Consider the following 18432-nt stretch of genomic DNA (forward strand, 5'->3'; position numbering starts at 1 on the left):
CAACTTTGAACCAATGACATGGTGCATTAACCAGCTGGAATATTCCATCGTTGTCAGAATACATGAAGTCCATGAAATGGTCAGAAAGCGATGCAATGTAGTGGTTAACATTCAATGACGTGTTCAGACGGGCCAGAGGACCCAACTCAAACCATGTGAACACACCCCACACCATAATGGAACCACCATTAGCCTGCATGGTGCCTTGTTAACAACTGGGGTCCATGGCCTCAAGGGTCCAATTAGCGACAGATGAGTTGAGACTCTTGTGTCCAGTGTCATAGTGTTAACAGGGGCACTCTGGTATGTATTCTGCTCCCATATCCCATCGAAGCTAAAGAATGCTGCACTGACCTGCTGGATATGCGCATCTGGTATCGCCTGCATTGAATTTGGATGTCATTTGAGCCAGTGTCGCTTGTCTGTGGTAACAGAGAATTCTGACCAGACGCCGGTGGTCACGATCATTAAGCACCAGTCGTCACCCATTGTGCTATCCACGTGGGTGGTAATGCCTTCCATGAGGTATTCCTGGTAAACAAGTGACACAGTAGATAGAGGAACATTGAATGCCTAAAAACTTCGGAAATGGAATGTCCCATCCATTGGGCACCCACTATCATACCGCGTTTGAATTCCAATAATTCACGTCGCCTTGCCATGAGCAGCCTAGCCACTGTTCAAAGTTACTCATGAGATGTTGGATTACAACTGATGCAGGTCTGGACATTTCCAAGAAGATACGTTAGGGTGACACCACCTACTATTACCTTTACGGCTATCCCATGACTTTTGGCAATTCAGTTTATATATAGAGCGCCTAAACATTTTATCTAATAGTAATTCTATTTATTACTAATGTTTGGCTTTGCAAATTTTGGAAGTATAAATAACGTAAATTGGCTGCCAGGGAGTACGAAGGTGGAAATGATCGAGAACCACTAAACATTCATCAGCATCTAAGTAAACATCCTGAGTCTAGAATTATCTAAATAAAGAGGAAATCACTTACAGGATGCATATACTTTACACTACAGAACCCCATTACTGTATTGAACAGCATAGCAGTCAATCCAGTTAAAAAGGTTAATATTCAGAAAGAATGTGCAATGCATACCTCCCAACTGTCCACATTTTGGCACTTTTCAGGCACTGTCTGGCAGTCCCACCCACAGGCCACAGTATCCCACAGTGGATTGCGGGTGGGGGAGACCCATTCTCACCCACTTCTCAAGTGGTGAATAGATGTTGTGCTCATGCGCGCAACATCTATTCATTAGAAAGAGGCACTAGCAGCAGCCCAGCAGCTACCGGGGCGCTGTGCATGCCCAAATCATTATGAAAAAACAAGGGAAGCATGGCTTGCGGGGATGACATTTCCCGTGAGCCCACTCCCCTTGCCGCAATCCCATACACCCTTTAGAGAACAGTGCAAAAGTACCTAGTTCTCTTCACAGAATATGGTTTAAAGAATTAAAATTTTCCTTACTGAAGACTCGCTATCTCGAATAAGAAAGTCTCCCACCAATCCTCTTTCATTCAGGGCACATTCTGCTTGATGTCTTGTAATTCCTCCATAGTACCATCCTTTGCCAGCAAAACGACCTATGCAAGCGGGACCAGTATAACTTATTTGATGAACATGAGAACTATTTAAGGAAGGACCGTCTGTTAAAATAACAACATAGTTTTTGGGAACAAGACCAATCTGCCCACTGGAATTTTTGCATTTCCACCATTCTGGGTCATTCTCTGGTTTCTCAATGACATCCATGATTTCTCCTTTCTCAAAGTTCAGCTCTTCTTCTGTTACAGAACTAAATGGGTACAGGGTTTGAACAACATGGAGAATTTTAAAGATCTGACCATTGCTTATAGATGCTCCTTTTCTCAAACTGAGAAAACTAGGGGAATCTGCTGTTGCTTCATCAACTTCTTCCACAACATAGTTTGAAGGAAACCACCCAACCTGTCCATTATGCGTTCCACGCCACCAGCCATCACTACATTTTTCCATAACAATAACTCGTGTACCCTTTACAAGGGAGAGTTCATCATCTCTTTCAGACGCATATGCAAATTTTACATATGCCGGTATGTTTAAGTCATAGATTCGATCAGTGTTGGTACCATTAGATGGATATTCAGCATCAGTGCTGGGAGTTGGTGAGGCATCTCGAGTACTAGTCTTCCTTTTTGTCTTACCCAGACCTGTAAAAAAAGAATAAATAATTAACTATAACTACTTTGCTCATCACTACTTGTGTCTCTTGAACTTCTAAGATGGCAACAAATCAGCCAGTCATCTGTGACATTGTAATCCAACAATTGTATGCATTATTGCACTTGTTGGGAGGCAGGCAAAGGCATGGTCAACCAGAACGATTTGTTGTTACAATGAAAAATAAATCATACAGCCGTGGAATACCTAGCTGTATGCGCTCTGAAATTAGTATAGCAGAATTTAAGTAAAGGAAAAGACTGCCATCACTGCCCAAGTTCATTTTTTCCCCTCTATCATATCTATCACAACTATGTACCACCAGTGTGCCACTGAGATATAGGCCTGGTCTGTTTTGTGTAAAATTCCTACATTTCTATAATTTGTGTTTCTAAACTTCAAGAGTTGATCAGTAATGTAAAAATGTCAAAAGGTCTTAGGAATTAATAAAAAGCAAAAAGTTGTATCCACGTGTTTATGAAGGACATGCTTAATGGGAAGGTTCTCCAGATGTTCCAGTTGGTGCTACAGTATATTTGCTCTATGCAATAATCTAAATTCAAAATTGTACCGTTATATTTATCATAATATTAGCGCACTACCTTCTATATAGAACTGTCCGGTTGTATCTCCCTGATGACACTGAACAACCAGATTTTACATCTATGTTTACAGATCATAACTTACATAGTGGCATGCAAATACCTATTCCTGACCATTAATAAAATGGGTGTTCAACAATTTCACAAGATCCGCTACATCTGAAAGAAAATAGCGGATTCTTCTACAATAATGTGTGCATGTAGACTTGGAAACTTTCCAGAAGACAATATTAATGTTTCCTTCAAAACTGCCCACCAAGGAAACCAACAGTGCACTTCCACTGCCTACTTTTAGTGGGTGGCAACATACAACACAGCAAGCAACATTACAGGAAAGGTGGATAATAGGTACTACTATGTTCCCAAAAGGGAATTGTCGTGGCATCAGGATAAAAAAAATCCCTTTACCGGAACTATTTAAACTGCTCTGGGCAATACGTGTAGTGAGGTTTGACACTTCATCAATGTGATATAAAAAAATCTAACCAAAAATACAATTAAGTGGCTTTTATATATACTCGGTGTTACTAAAAATCTTAACCTGCATACACACACACACGATTTTGTTACCAACGATTTTATAAACGATTTTCTGTAAGATTTTTTTAAAGTGTAATGAACGATTTTTTTGAACTGCAAACGATTTTTGCATATTCCCTTAATGAAAATGTTTGAGTTGACAAGTCTGACTGAACTACAAACGTGAACGCGCATAAACGATAATTGTTCATAGTTTGACTCAGAAAGTGAATGATTTTTTGAAATGATTATCGTTAAACGATAACGTTTAACGCTAATTGTTCAAAAAATCGTTGTGTGTATGCAGCTTTAGTAATAGTATGGTGGATAGGTAAAAGCCCCAGCTCTGTATGAAATGGTCGGGAAAGAAAACTACTTAATTTGGCTACAGGTGTGTGTGTGTGTGTGTGTGTGCGTGTGTGCGTGCGTCCATATCAGATCACCCAAAGAAATAAGAAATGTCCACCACCCATGTCAGATTCTTTCAATATTTTTTTTTTTTTTTTTTTTTTTATGAGGATGTCAAAAAAAAAAAAAAAAAAAAAAAAAAAAGACCACCCCCAAAAAACCTTTATGACAAATATCTCAATTATCTGTCTGTTCGTTGCCAAAATATTGCTTTTTCAATTTATTAAACTATTTACTAATCGCGGCTTATTTATTCCGTTTATTGAAGTATCACGAGTGTTTACTAAGGAATCAACACGAAATTTGGACTCCTAAGGTAACTTTTTCACCCCGAATCCAAACCAAATTACTTTATCTGCCTTATGTTTCAAGTTACATCAAAAATTCAAAATTTTGGAACATAATTAAAAATGCAAGGTTAAATCAACTGATATCCCAATTTTTTTTAGGTGCTTAACAAAAGTTTTACATTACCACCACAAAAAAAATAATTATAATAATCAGCATGGTACTCTGGGCCTGATTCAGACCCGGACGCTATTTGCGGACGCTCGTTCTTAAAAAGGGGTGGGATATTTAAATTGAGCGCTCGCTCTTTGCGGTGTGTTGGCGCCTCTATGTCTGAGCGAGCGTCCGAAAAAAGCACTCGCTATTTTGTAAAGACGCCCCTTTGCCGTTCGCATCACACGTCATCTCTGGTATTTATTAATCGGGAACATCGAAAGGCATCTGAACTGCTCGCAGTGCTTGTGGTAGGATTTTCTTCCCGCTATCACTGCGAGCAGTTCAGGCTAAAAGACAACCAAGTGACGTGGTCGATGGCTCTCCTTTACTAATTATGCACTCCCATTAAACGCCCTTTTGACCGTTAGGCACGCCTGCGTTCGGATCTCCACTCCCCCGTTTTCAAGCACCTTCCCCTGTTAGCACCCACAAACGGTACATAATTAGCAGCCCCTCGCTGTTTTACGAGCACATGATTTCCGACCGCAATTACTGTTTTGCGCATGCGCATTACGACCCATACGCATGCTCAGAGGGAACGAGCGGCCGCTTACGAGCGGCTCTGAATCAGTGTGGAGAAAAAAATAAAATTAAAATAATGAAGTTGACGTTCGATTACTGTTGTACCGCATATATAATTTACACAACATACCATGAAATTTTAAAATTTGAGTCAAAAATAACATTATTTTCCCCTTGTTTGGAACCTTTTGTAATGGTCTGTAATTTTCCTTAAAGTGTCAGCAAACAGTGTATACTGCCTTCCAGTACTTCCTTAGATAGTAGGCACTTCCAGTGTCGGACTGGGGCATAAAGGGCCCACCAGGCGTGAATAAAAGGAACAAAACATTTATCTCTTGAAGGCCAGGATAACACATTTGTTAATTGGTTTGGTGCCACAGTTAATATTTTAAATGATATATATGAGAAAAGTTAATGGGAGAGATGTAAGAAGCTACGTTATGTGCGCTGATCCCGCTTCTCCCCAATGTGTTATCGGGGGGTTTGGCGGTAAATGACAGGTGTGCTATGCGCCCGTCATTATCGGCGATGCTATCTTGTATATAGCCTGGGCAATGTATGAACGGTCAGTTCGCCTAACCGTTCCGCCCGCTGCAGCTGTCGCTATCACCAGCTACAGCCTGGCGATGCCCTATCCCCACAGCAAGGACAGTGCAAGGACAGTGCTGTCCCTGTTGCGGTGGCTGCCGGCTCCAGAGCTGCACGCGGGTTCTCGCGATAATTGAGAGATCCGGCGCATGCTCAGCGCTTCCTGCTTCGCCTCGGTAAAGAGGCGAAGATCTCCTACAATATGTCAACTTCATTCTGTTATTAAGCCAAGACAGAAACTTTGCCCAAAAAAGAACAAACAGACATAGATATGCCAACAGAAAAAGTTGAATCCCCAGTGAGGATGCCAAGAGTGTGCAAAGCTGTAATCCAAGCAAAAGGGGGCTACTTTGAGGAATCTAATATATAAAACATTTTTTGATTTAACACTTTTTTGTTTACAACATAATTCCATACGTGTTCTTTCATAGTTTTGATGTCTTCATGATTAATCTACTATGTTGAAAATAATTTAAATAAACAAAAAACATTGAATGAGAAGGTGTCCCCAAGCTTTTGACTGGTACTAATATTGCAGCCTCAGCAACAGGTGGCAAGAGCAACAAGTGTCATAGGGAGGTAGGATTATTTAAGAAATAAAAAGGTTATGCAATTATTTTTGTGTGTGTGATATTTTTTTGTTAGATTTTGGAAAGGGTATTTTTGCAGGCGAGCTATGGCACCTGGGAGTGGTGTTTGGTGAGGGGTAATCAATGGGTGGGATATATGTGTATATTTACAAAGCACAAACGCTTTTCGGCTGGACAGAGCTCAAAATTAAAAGCAGCACTAATATTAAATGCAAAACACAATATGCTTTTCACTTATTAATGCCTTTTTAATTTTTGGATTCACTGAGAAACAGCAGCTTGTTTCATAAAAATGCCTCAAAGTGTTGGTAATAGGAATTACAGTTAATAAGTTATGGAGTCAAGAAGAACTGGTAGGTGAGGGCTATGTCAATGGGTAAGGTATGGTGCTAGAGATTGATAGTGGGTGAGGGAGAGATTGTAAATGATGGGAATTGTAGTGGGTATGGTATGGTGCCAGGGAGTGGTGGTGAGTGTGGAGTATGGCTGTAAGTGAAGTATGATTTCAGGGAGCAGTAGTGCGTTAGGGGAATTACAGAGGATGAGGTAGGTGGATGTTTTATGGGCATCTTTTGTTTTTGTCCTGTCATTGGGAGAACTGTCAATTTGAAGTACAAGATAAGGATGGATGGCATTTTTATAACGTTATAACATGGCTCTTTCTATTTTATTCATACACAATCACATACAGCAGTGGTTCCCAAACTGGGTGCCATGGCACCCTGGGGTGCTGCAGGGCACTTGCAGGGTTGCCACGGGTTGGAGGTCCAGGATAATATCAAATAATTGATCAATGCGATAGCCAGCAGCACTGGTTTTTCCTAACAATCATAAAATATGTGGAATAACAGGAGCACATCCCTGTCCAAGCACAACATAACTGAACCTAAGGGTGACAGGTAAACATCATTTACTTAATTTAATAATTTGTGCTGAATTTCTCAATAAGAAACTTTTGGCCAAAAATGCTAATACTCCAGGTAGCTGTGATTCAAGAAAGTTTCGGAACCACTGACATACAGTATATTTCATCTATGCAGAAAGAGGGCTGATAGTAATAGTAGGTATGTAGAGCTTTAGAGTATGTACATATACTGTTTCAGTACCGTACCAATATAAGAATTCAGCAAGGACTTTAAAGAATAGATTTCAGGGGTGACATTTTTTATTTGCCCTGGGTGCCATCAACCCTAGTTACGCCTCTAGGAGGAGCATAGCAATGCTGCTGTCAGGGCTCCCTTCTTGCCGAGCAGTGATCTTAAGAGGATGCGCTGTTAAATGACTGTGCTGACGGGGAGGAACAGGGAGGGCGACAGTGGTGATATAACACACTGTCAGCAGGGGGGAGGAGCCCAGACACAGAGGAGCCTGAAACACAACAAGGAGCACCCAGCATACTGAATGGCCCTGAGTTAACACAACAAGGTTAGTAGTTGTTGTAATAAAGAGTGGACTTGTGAGTATATGTTTAATTTTAAATTTACTGTACATGGCAGGTGAGGTTACTGAAATAACAGGCAGTGCCAGATAAAGATGCATTAAATTACACTGTCTAATTCTTGTCTAGACAAAATATTTAATTAAATTGCTGTTTTGTTAATTCTGTCAGTGTATCTCCCCAAAATATAATAAAAAGGATTAACAAAACAATTTAACACAGTTTGTGTCAGCAAGCATAGTAAATGGTCCCTAACCTGAACCATTTTTAAAGTGTATTTGATTTTCCTGCACTCCCCAGAGTACCAGTTTTATTACTAGTACTTGTTCTACCATTAGGCAGGTACCCTCTACCAGGGCTGGATTAAGGCTTGTAGGTGCCCCAGAGCAACTAAGTTATGTCGCTTCTCTAATGGCTGGCCACTCCTCTCTGGTCAGGTGACCACACCCCTTTTAGCAAATGGCTACGCCCCTTAATGGGCCTCTGTGGTTGGATTCCCCAGGTTGGCCCATCATGCCCCAGTCCGACACTGGAAGTGCCTACTATCTGAGGAAGTACTGGAAGGCAATATACACTGTCTTCTGACACTTTAAGGAAAATTACAGACCATTACAACAGGTCCCAAACAAGGAGAGAATAATGTTATTGTTGACTCAACTTCAGTTATATTTAAGTTTTTAAATTACATGGTTTCTTGTGTATATTATGTACGCGGTATAACAGTAATCGAACGTCAACTTAATTCTTTTTTTCTTCACTATGAAACAGATTACCATGCTGATTTTTTTTTTGTGGTAGTAATGTATACCTTTATCAAACACCTTAAAAAAATTGGGATATCTAACGTTGATTTAACCTTGTGTTTCTAATTCTGTTCCAAAATCTTGAATTTTTGCTGTAACTCGAAAAGTAAGGCAGATAAAGTAATTTGGTTTGGATATTTGGATTCGGGAGGAAGTGTTACCTTAGGGGTCCAAATTTCATGGTGATTCCTTAATAAACACCCATGGTACTTCAAATAAACTGAATAAATAAGCAGTGATTAGTAAATAGTTTAATAAATTGAAAAATCATTATTTCGGAAACCATCGGTCACACAGTCGAGATATTTGGCACATCCTCTCAACTAAAAATTATTCATAAAAATCAGAGAAGGGTGGTGGACAAACCTGGTTGAATTGATGTGGAATGATCCATATGTAAATTATATATTAATTTGTAGGGATTTACTTTTTTTTTTTAATTTCATGAATTGGTACCTATTTTTAACGGCTGACTGTTAATTTAAAATTGGATTCAACTGAATGCATGAATTCAAGGAAGGCTATTTTACAATTATATCTTAAATTCCTAGTGAAAGGTCATATATTGCCCAGAAAAACTTACTGGATAAATCATGGAAATTGCACCATTCTTAAACAAGCAGAACTACTGTATCTTCAGTAAGTGTACATACTGCATATGTACAGAACTGCATGAATATAGTAGACTTTAATGTAAATGTACATCAATTGTACTTGAGCAGCTACCAGCTTTTAAAAATTAAACCATAAAAAGATCTTACCCAAAGTATCCTTCAAATTTTTTACCAGTGATCCTTTTTTTAGGCTGTTTTTCCGCTCCACATAGTTTGATGGCACATACCCGGTCTTGTTAGCTGTATTTCTCACTCGCCACCATGTTTTGGAGTCATCCAACAACCATAGACGTTCATTTTTCTTAATGTCAAGTTCTTGGTCCTGTTGTGCCATATAATCCCACTTGGCAATAACAATGACCTCCTCTGTCATTTTTCATGAGTCAAACTGTCAACAAAGATATTACAACATTAGTTAATTTCAGACTGCACCTAAAAGAACTTCTGTTTAACCCCTTTGCTGCTAAAACATCAGTATAACTAGTTTTCTTTTCTGCAGCACCCACACTACTTATACCTTGGTATTTTCTGAAAGTACAGTTAAGTCTTTTTTTTGGCTCTAACACATCAAATACAAATTTAACCAGATTTTCAAAAGTGTGTTTCATTTTTATTTGAACAAGGGGATTTCCCTCTTTATCAACTTGCCTTGCACGGTTGCATCACATGCGACCACGCCAGACTGGACTTTAACTGACATGGTCGCATATGATGCGACCAGTCAGTTTTGCCCACTAGGTGGCTGCGGGAAACTAATCTTCCGGCAGCCGCCTATATCAGAGGTACCTGCTGGTCCCCCTGTACCCTCGGCTGCGCCTCCATTGTGTCCCGATCACTGCTGGCCACAGTGATTGGATAACCAGCGGCACCCCCCTCCCAGGGCGGCTGGAAGGGCAGCCATGACTTCCATAGAAGCAGTAGCCGCAGCTGTTGTTGTGTCCCGATCACTGTGGCAAACAGTGACTGGGAAGCCAGCATCACCCGCCCTTCCCAATGCAGCCGCGGCTCCTGGATGCAGGCCGCAGCTGCTGCCTTGTCCAGCCGGCGGCTCCCCCACCTCATCCGTCCGGCATCAACCCCTCCTGGCGCAGGGCAGTTCCATGGAAGCTGGCCACGGCTGCTGCTTTGCCTCTGCCTCCCATGTGCCCGATCGCTGCTGGCCACAGTAATCGGGCAGTGTGAATAATATATTAATATGTATATATATATATATATATATATATATATATATATATATATATATATAACATTTAGCTCTGCTTAACGTGTTTTTGTACATAGGGCATATGCTCTGCCACGGTTAATGGAGTCTATTTGGATTCATAATGATATATGCCAATGTCACTGCCAAAGGCTTGCTGCGATCAGCTGACTGGTATTTCCGGGTATGCGTTCCATTACTGTGGAGCACTGACATACGTTGTCTGTAGCATGGTATTCTGTGGTAAGCAACGCTGGCCATACCATCTCTTTTTAATGATGACATGCTGCACCGTTATATGGATTCACTGCTGCTGTTTCTATGCACACACTTGATGAGTTTACTAATTGTGTTGGGCAGGTAATTGTTAATCAATTAAGTGCTAGTGTTCATGGTATGGTACTTATAGTCCTACTTGGAGAGTCAGTCTGGTTTGTGACTGACTGCTGAGCATTGATCATTATACACACACGCTGAGAGAGTTGGATGGGACTCTGGACTAAAAGTGCAACAATAAAGCCCATACAGTGATTATAGGCTATAACCATTGTGTGGGCTTCATTATTGCACTTTTATGCCGGAGTGCCATCCACTATTCTCTATATAGTATTATCTGACGACGGGCACCCAGATAGTTGACTGCATTTGTGGAGGAGGGCCTGGCACATTATGTAATTAATGGCTATTTAAACATTATTTTACATTCTTGTTAAAAATATATATCTATATATATATCTATATATATGTGTATATATATATATATATATATATATATATATATATATATTTATATATATTTATTTAATAGCTTTTATTTATATAATTTGCTAATTTTTTTTATATAAAAGACGGCAATTTTGGGGACATTTTTCTATAAATATTAGCCAGTTAACTGGTTAAAATGAGTGATGCGCCCATAACTTTGTAGCTATTATGATGGGTGAGGTATAGTAGTCCCTCCCATCACTTTTTCCATCAATTAATTATTTTTTTTTCTTTTACAAAAAGGGACGTCGTTATACATGCACATGTTTTTGTTTTTGTCACTTTCCCATTGTCTGGACCGGCGAGGAAAAAAATATATTTTTTTAACTTATTTTACATTTCCCCCATTGCTTTATTCTCAGCAGTCTGAAGGTACAGGTCGAGTCTCCCATATCCGAAAATCCAAAAACCGAAATATTCCAAAAACCGGAATATTTCAGGGTATCTGTGACGTCACGACGTGACCGGACGTCATGACGTCACTAGTATAGTGGCCAATGAATAGCACCCGTCGGACCCCCAGTGGCAGCCGCCAGACCCTTCCGCGCGACACCTTCCGGACCCACCCGCAGCACACACCAGGCCTCCCGCTGTGCTCCCCCTCAGGTATTCCGAAAACCGTAATAATCCAAAATCCGAAATGCTCCTGGTCCCGAGCATTTCGGATATGGGAGACTCAACTTGTATATGCGGAGTGCACATTACACTCATCCTCTGCAACAAATGCAAACTAAAAAAGTGCCATACAAAAAAAAAAAAAAACGCTTACATTTAATAGTTATTTAATTCCTATGCTGAAATAACTGCTAATACTGTCCTGAAAAGTATACTCAAAATTACCGATGCCCATATTTTATATGACAAGTATTAATGCTGATTGCTAAATTTGTATTTAAAAGTGAAATCAACATTTTCTAATAATGCACATCAACATTGGATTTTGCATTTTCTGCTGAATCAAATTGGTTGTCTGGCTTTTTTTTAATCTTTTTATTTTTGGAACATTACTAGTAAAATGCGTGATCATTCATGAGTTAATCTTTGGTAACAAAGGCAAAGCTTATCTCAATAAATGGAAACTAAAAATAACAACATTATAACATACTATGCATTTTTATGATCCCAAAATAAAACTTTGGTGATTTATTAACAATATGAACAATTTGAGTGTTTTTCAAAAATTATAAAATATGGCTTTTTGAGAAACTCAAAATTTGCGATTTGAAAAATGTAAAAAAAATTTTTTTTATTGAAATATACTGCTGTTAGATGTCATATGAAAGCCCAAAAGAGGTTTTAAATTAGACTTTGCCCAACTAACTAGCTCAATTAGGTGAGCTGCAAGAGCAATAAAAAAAAAAAAAAAAAAAAAAAAAAACTGATCATAGCTGATCTGTCGTTTTTTTTTTTAACTAAATGATGCTTTAAATGCAAAAAACTTCAAAACCAGTGTACATATGAGTCTATGATATTTAATTTATCTTCACACCCAAGGAATCAATATACCGAATTTCATTATAATCTGAAACGGTCAGGTTGAAACCATGTGTTGATTTGGTGTGGAATGACCCTACAGTTAACTAAAATTTATTATAGCCAGATTAGTCAGCATAGGTGCTGCCTAGTAGTGCACAAGAGGTTTTGTGGACAACCTAAAAGGTGACATACAGTCAGGTGCATAAATATTTGGACATTGACAGAATTTGGATATTTTGGCCTCTATTCACCACCACAATGGCTTTGAAATGAAATAAACAAGATGTGCTTTAACTGCAGACTTTTAGATTTAAGTTGAGGGTAATTACATCCAAATCAGGTGAACGGTGTAGGAATTACAACGGTTTCTATATTTGCCTCCCTCTTTTTAAGGGTCCAAAAGTAATGGGACTATCAACTCAAAAGCTATTTCATGGACAGGTGTGGGCTATTCCCTCATTATTTCATTATCAATTAAGCAGGTAAAAGGTCTGGAGTTGATTCTAGGTGTGACATTTGCATTTGGAATCAGTTGCTGTCGACTCTCAATGTGAGATCCAAAGAGCTGTCACTATCAGTGAAGCAAGCCATCATCAGGCTGAAAAAATCAAAACAAACCCATCAGAGAGATAGCAAAAACATTAGGTGTGGCCAAATCAACTGTTTGGAACATTCTTAAAAAGAAAGAACGCACCGGAGAGCTCAGCAACACTAAAAGACCCGGAAGACCACGGAAAACAACTGTGATGGAAGACAGAAGAATTATTTCCCTGGTGAAGAAAAACCCCTTCACAACAGTTGGCCAAATCAAGAACACTCTCCATGAGGTAGGTGTATATGTGTCAAAGTCAACAATCAAGAGAAAACTTCACAAGAGTGAATATAGAGGGTTCACCACAAGATGTAAACTATTGGTGAGCCACAAAAACAGGAAGACCAGATTAGAGTTTGCCAAACAACATCTAAAAAATCCATTACAGTTCTGGAACAACATCCTATGGACAGATGAGACAAAGATCAGCTTGTACCAGAGTGATGGGAAGAGAAGAGTATGGAGAAGAAAAGGAACTGCTCATGATCCAAAACATACCACCTCATCAGTGAAGCGTGGTGGTGGTAGTGTCATGGCGTGGGCATGTATGGCTGCCAATGGAACTGGTTCCTTTGTATTTATTGATGATGTGACTGCTGACAAAAGCAGCAGAATGAATTCTGAAGTGTTTCGGGCAACATTATATGCTCATATTCAGTCAAATGCTTCAGAACTCATTGGACGGCGCTTCACAGTGCAGATGGACAATGACCCGAAGAATACTGCAAAAGCAACCAAAGAGTTTTTTAAGGCTAAAAAGTGGAATGTTATGCAATGGCCAAGTCAATCCCCTGACCTGAATCCGATTGAGCATGCATTTCACTTGATGAAGACAAAACTGAAGGGAAAATGCCCCAAGAACAAGCAGGAACTAAAGACATTTGCAAAAGAGGCCTGGCAGAGCATCACCAGGGATGAAACCCAGCGTCTGGTGATGTCTATGCGTTCCAGACTTCAGGCTGTAATTGCCTGCAAAGGATTTGAAACAAAGTATTAAAAAGTGAAAGTTAGATTTAGGATTGTTTAGTTTGTCCCATTACTTTTGGCCCCTTAAAAAGTGGGAGGCACATATAGAAACAGTTGTAATTCCTACACCGTTCACCTGATTTGGATGTAATTACCCTCAAATTAAATCTGAAAGTCTGCAGTTAAAGCACATCTTGTTTGTTTCATTTCAAAGCCATTGTGGTGGTGAATAGAGGCCAAAATATGAAAATTCTGTCAATGTCCCAATATTTATGCGCCTGACTGTAGCTCATACCCCCATCCTTCTCATGGAGTCTCATGGTTCCCTTAGCCACCACAGGCACCAGTATGACTAGAAGAGCATTTGTATTTCTAAGTGTTCTGGTTACTTGCAATTTGTAGGAGTCGGTCATCTATTTTTCCTGACATTGTGCCCTGTTTAGACCAAGTGGTGTGGTTATTCTGATTAAGGGAAAATGCATGTACCAGGCCTTTATGAAATGTTGGCAGTCACAACAGGAATTTACATTGCTGGCTTTTACTTTATTATGACACTCAAAAGCAATTCCATAGCATTTACTGGGGGGGGGGGGGGGGAAGAGTCGTGCCCTTTTTTTAAAAATACATAAGAATGTGATAAGGGAAAGCATTTACTAACATCCTTCTTAAAGTAATTATTATCTATGTTAAAGTGTTGACTAAATGAAACAATTTTAACTTTAAAATAATATTTGTGGCTGAATCCACAGACGTGGACAAATTTGTTGTTACTCTTAAGGCCCCCCATACTCTGTGCGAGGAGATAGGGGATCAGTCATCCGACATATCGGGCGGTCCGCACAAACGGTGCCGACCGTCCGATATGCCGGGTCCCCCGTCTCACCCGCATAGCACTCCATGGGATCGCACACCGCATCCCCTGATCTCATGGTCCTGCAGACAGATCAGGGGGTGCGATGTACGACCCTGCGGGAGCGCGCTCGGCCATATATCAGGGCCATACACGGTGCGATATAGCAGGCAAATCGCACCAATCAGTCGGATCGCCTGATATATCACCCCATGCATGGGGGCCTTTACAGCTAATTAAAACAATGCTTCATTGCTCCTGAAATTAAAAGCTATTGGCTCAAGCATACCTGCATGCCTTTGCTATATCAAAGAATAAAGCAAAGAAGCTGAGAAGATATAAATTATTGCTTATTCCCCAAAGATACTCTAAAATGGCTTGTCCAGATTTGTTGATGCCCTTTAGAAAATATAACAAATAATTGGATTACATTGATATTTCAAACAAATTGCTCTGTTTAACTATCAGTCATGTCCTCAATTTTCTAATCAGTTATTCATGCCTATTAAAATGGAGAAAAGTCATCACTTTTCTATATGTATCATGATGTGCACCACACTGAACATGAAACAGAAAGCAAAGGAGAGAGTTGCTGGAAGAGAAAAGAAAGAAAAATGATAGACAAGAATGTTAAAGGTATAAGACCATCTTCAAGTTCAAGCAGCTTGATGTTCCTGTGACTACAGTCACAAATATCATTAATAAGTTTAAAAGACCATGGGACTGTAGCAAACCTCCTTTGATTCGGCCACAGGAGTAAAATCTAGCGCCAATTATACGGAAGGATAGTGAGAGTTGTAGAAAAAGACCAAAAAAAAAAAAAAACTTCCAAAGAGACACAAGCTGAAATCCAAGGTCAAGATACAGCACTGTCTGATCGCACCATCAAACACTGACAGTGGCCTCCATGGAAGACGACCCAGGAGGATGCCACTTTTAAAACTGCAACATAAAAAAAGACAGCGGAATTTGCTAAAATGCATATTGACAAGCTGCAATGCTTCTGGGAGAATGACCTTTGGATAGACAAGTCAAAACTGGAGCTTTTTGGCGAGTCATCAGCTCTGTGTTCACAGACAAAAAAAAAAAAAAAAAGCTTTCAAAGAATAAGAACACCACACCTATTGTAAAACCTGGAGGAAGCTAGGTTATGTTTTGGAGCTGCTTTGCTGCGCCTGGCACGAGGTCCATTGAATTTGTGCATAGCACAATAAAATCTCAAGACTATCCAGGCATTCTAGAGTGAAAAACTGCCCAGTGTCAGAAAGCACTCTCTCTGTCAAATGCCATGGGTCCTCCACCTAGATAAAGACCAAAAACAGACAGCTAAAAACATTCTGAAGTGGCCTTCTATGAGACCTGATCTGAATCCTACTGAACATCTATGGAAAGAGATGAAACATGCAGTCTGGATGTTTCTACACAGTCCCGTAGGTCGCATATTCAGCCCAGCCTCAACCATTCGGATACTCTTGTTACCTACTATTTGTGGAGCTCCGGAGAGTCAGACGCTACACTGTACAGCCGGACGAACTCTTTCTGAAAAGGTTGAGGCTGGGCTGAATACGCGACCTACGGAACTGTGTACATCTGACAGGTATCCGCTGCCCACTATCTCCGGCTGGAGAAGTGCCTCCCTTTATCTCTCCTTGTTCCTCCTGTGTGCTGATCTGCATGATTTACAATCTGGAAACTATTATTCTTATTGCGGAATCCCGTACGACTATATAGAACTCAGATGATTGACTTATATTGAACAGCTACAAGACTCCAACCAAATTGCATCCACTGCAGGTGTGAATTAAAATCCTCAAGTATCACTTGTACTGTAAACTGGTATTACCAGGTTTTTTCAGGAACCACCTCCTTTAGATATATTCTTGTGATATTATATATTAATTTATCAAAAATACTTTTTTGTGCAATATTGCTATATATGTGAGATGTTAAATCTTTCACTGGTATAAATTGATGGTTTAGGATATTAAATCTGTTATTTTTTGATATACCGTGACCACGTGGTATACAATCGGGAAGCCGGCTGCCTTAATACCGGCTTCCTGACTGTCATATCCCGGATGTAGACGCCCGGCATTTCCCCGATGCCCGGCATTCCGTGCGAAGGGATATTGGGCGCCGCGGGCAGACAGCCGCGGTTGGGGGGCAGAGGGTTAGGTTTAGGCCTCCCGGGGGGGACTTAGGGTTAGGCAGCCCCCCGGGAGGTTTAGGGTTAGGCTAGGGGGAGGGAGGGTTGGGGTTAGGCACCCCTGGGGGGGACTTACGTTTAGGCAGCGGGGAAGGGGAGGGGATTAAGGGTTAGGCACTCCTAAGGAGGGTTAGGTTAGAGAATACTTACCTATCCACGATCGGGATTTCCTTCCAGTGCTCTCGGGAACTCTGCTCATGTCGGCCAGACGCTGCCAGGAATCGAATCATACCGATTCTGACCACGTGATTCCTTTCAGCCAGGTTCTTTCTTCTCTTTTAATTAGCGCAGAGATAAAAAATTTAAATTCTGTGTTTCTCCTGTTTTTACAGATGTACGTTTGATGTGCTACCACAAGCACATCTTTTTTTTCTGCTGCTTTTACTTATCTTTTTATCTATTGTTTTTTAATTCTTTATCTATAATATTATTATACTGTCTAATATATGTTTATTAGCGTTTGGTTCTTTTTCCCAAAGAAGTCTAATTCTGGACCCACTGCCATCTTTACTAGGTCTATAAACCAGACTCTTTTTGGCAAGTTTGGTGCTACCAAAATTACCGGAATGCTTTCCTTTCTCAGAACCATCAGGAGCATGGTGGTGGGCATATGTACACCAGAGAAAACTCCATGGTATCACCATGACATCTATCAGATATGCTATTGGATCCCGGACTCTGCAACAGAACTTTTTAAATTTTGTTGTTGAATCGAGAGGCCGTTAAAATGTCTGGAACTTCCCATATCTCCACCAGACTCTGAAACACCTGCAGATGCAGAAACCATTCTCCTGCAAAAATAGTTTTGAGACTCAAGAAGTCTGCCTCACAATTCTCTATCCCTGGTATAAACACTGTGGATATGGCTGGAACCCTGGTTTCTGCCCAAAACAGGATTTGAAAGGTCTCTCTCATGTCTATGGAACTTTTTGCCCTTCCCTGGTGACATATGTCACTGTGGTCGCACTGTCCGATTGAATCCTTATTGGTTTTCCCATAAAGAGGTTCTCTGCCTGTACAGAACTGCTCTCAGTACCAACTAATTTATAGGAAGCCTTGATTCTTTCTGGTGCCATAACACCTGAAAATGATGGTTTTCCATGATCGCCCCCCATCCTCTGAGACGGCATCCGTAGTTATTACTGTCCAGTCTACAGCTAGAAAAATCTTGCCTTTGTTCAAGTTTCCTGTCCTAGACCACCACCTGAGAGACTGTCTCCTCTCCCGTGTCAAGGAAATTAACTGACTTGCTAATTGATAGTTGGACCCTGACCAACTCCTTAAGATGTTTACTTGAAACTTTCTTGAATGAATCCTTAAAGTGCATAGTTTCAAATTAAAAAAACATCATCCCTAGAAGCCTCTTGCAACAAAGAACTGACTAACTTCTGAGTCCCAAAATACTGTTGACTAGCTTCTGCATATTTCAGATTTTTTTTCTTGTGTTAGAAATACCCTGGGCAATTCGGATGTTGAATTTTAGACCAAGAAATTCTGTCGGCTGGGAACCAACTTGGATTTTTTCCAATTGATCACCCATCCATGGTACAAAGCTCTAAAAACAGAC

General features: G+C 40.2%; 1 protein-coding gene across 2 annotated transcripts in view; it reads right to left on the bottom strand.

The window, feature by feature from the left end:
• The window catches only part of NCK2 (NCK adaptor protein 2), a 62464-nt gene that overhangs the window by 3470 nt on the left and 40562 nt on the right, over positions 1 to 18432 (bottom strand). For both annotated transcript variants that reach the window (XM_088445875.1, XM_088445873.1), the window contains exons 2-3: positions 8957 to 9197; positions 1490 to 2211 (exon numbers count right to left, since the gene is read on the bottom strand). In XM_088445875.1, the coding sequence (XP_088302001.1) occupies positions 1490 to 2211; positions 8957 to 9182 (948 nt within the window). In that variant the 5' untranslated portion in view covers positions 9183 to 9197. The remainder of the gene's footprint in view (positions 1 to 1489; positions 2212 to 8956; positions 9198 to 18432) is intronic.

The sequence above is a fragment of the Taudactylus pleione genome, unplaced genomic scaffold (genome assembly GCF_031769625.1).
Source record: "Taudactylus pleione unplaced genomic scaffold, aTauple2 ptg000391l, whole genome shotgun sequence".
In the NCBI taxonomy this organism is placed as follows: Eukaryota; Metazoa; Chordata; class Amphibia; order Anura; family Myobatrachidae; genus Taudactylus; species Taudactylus pleione.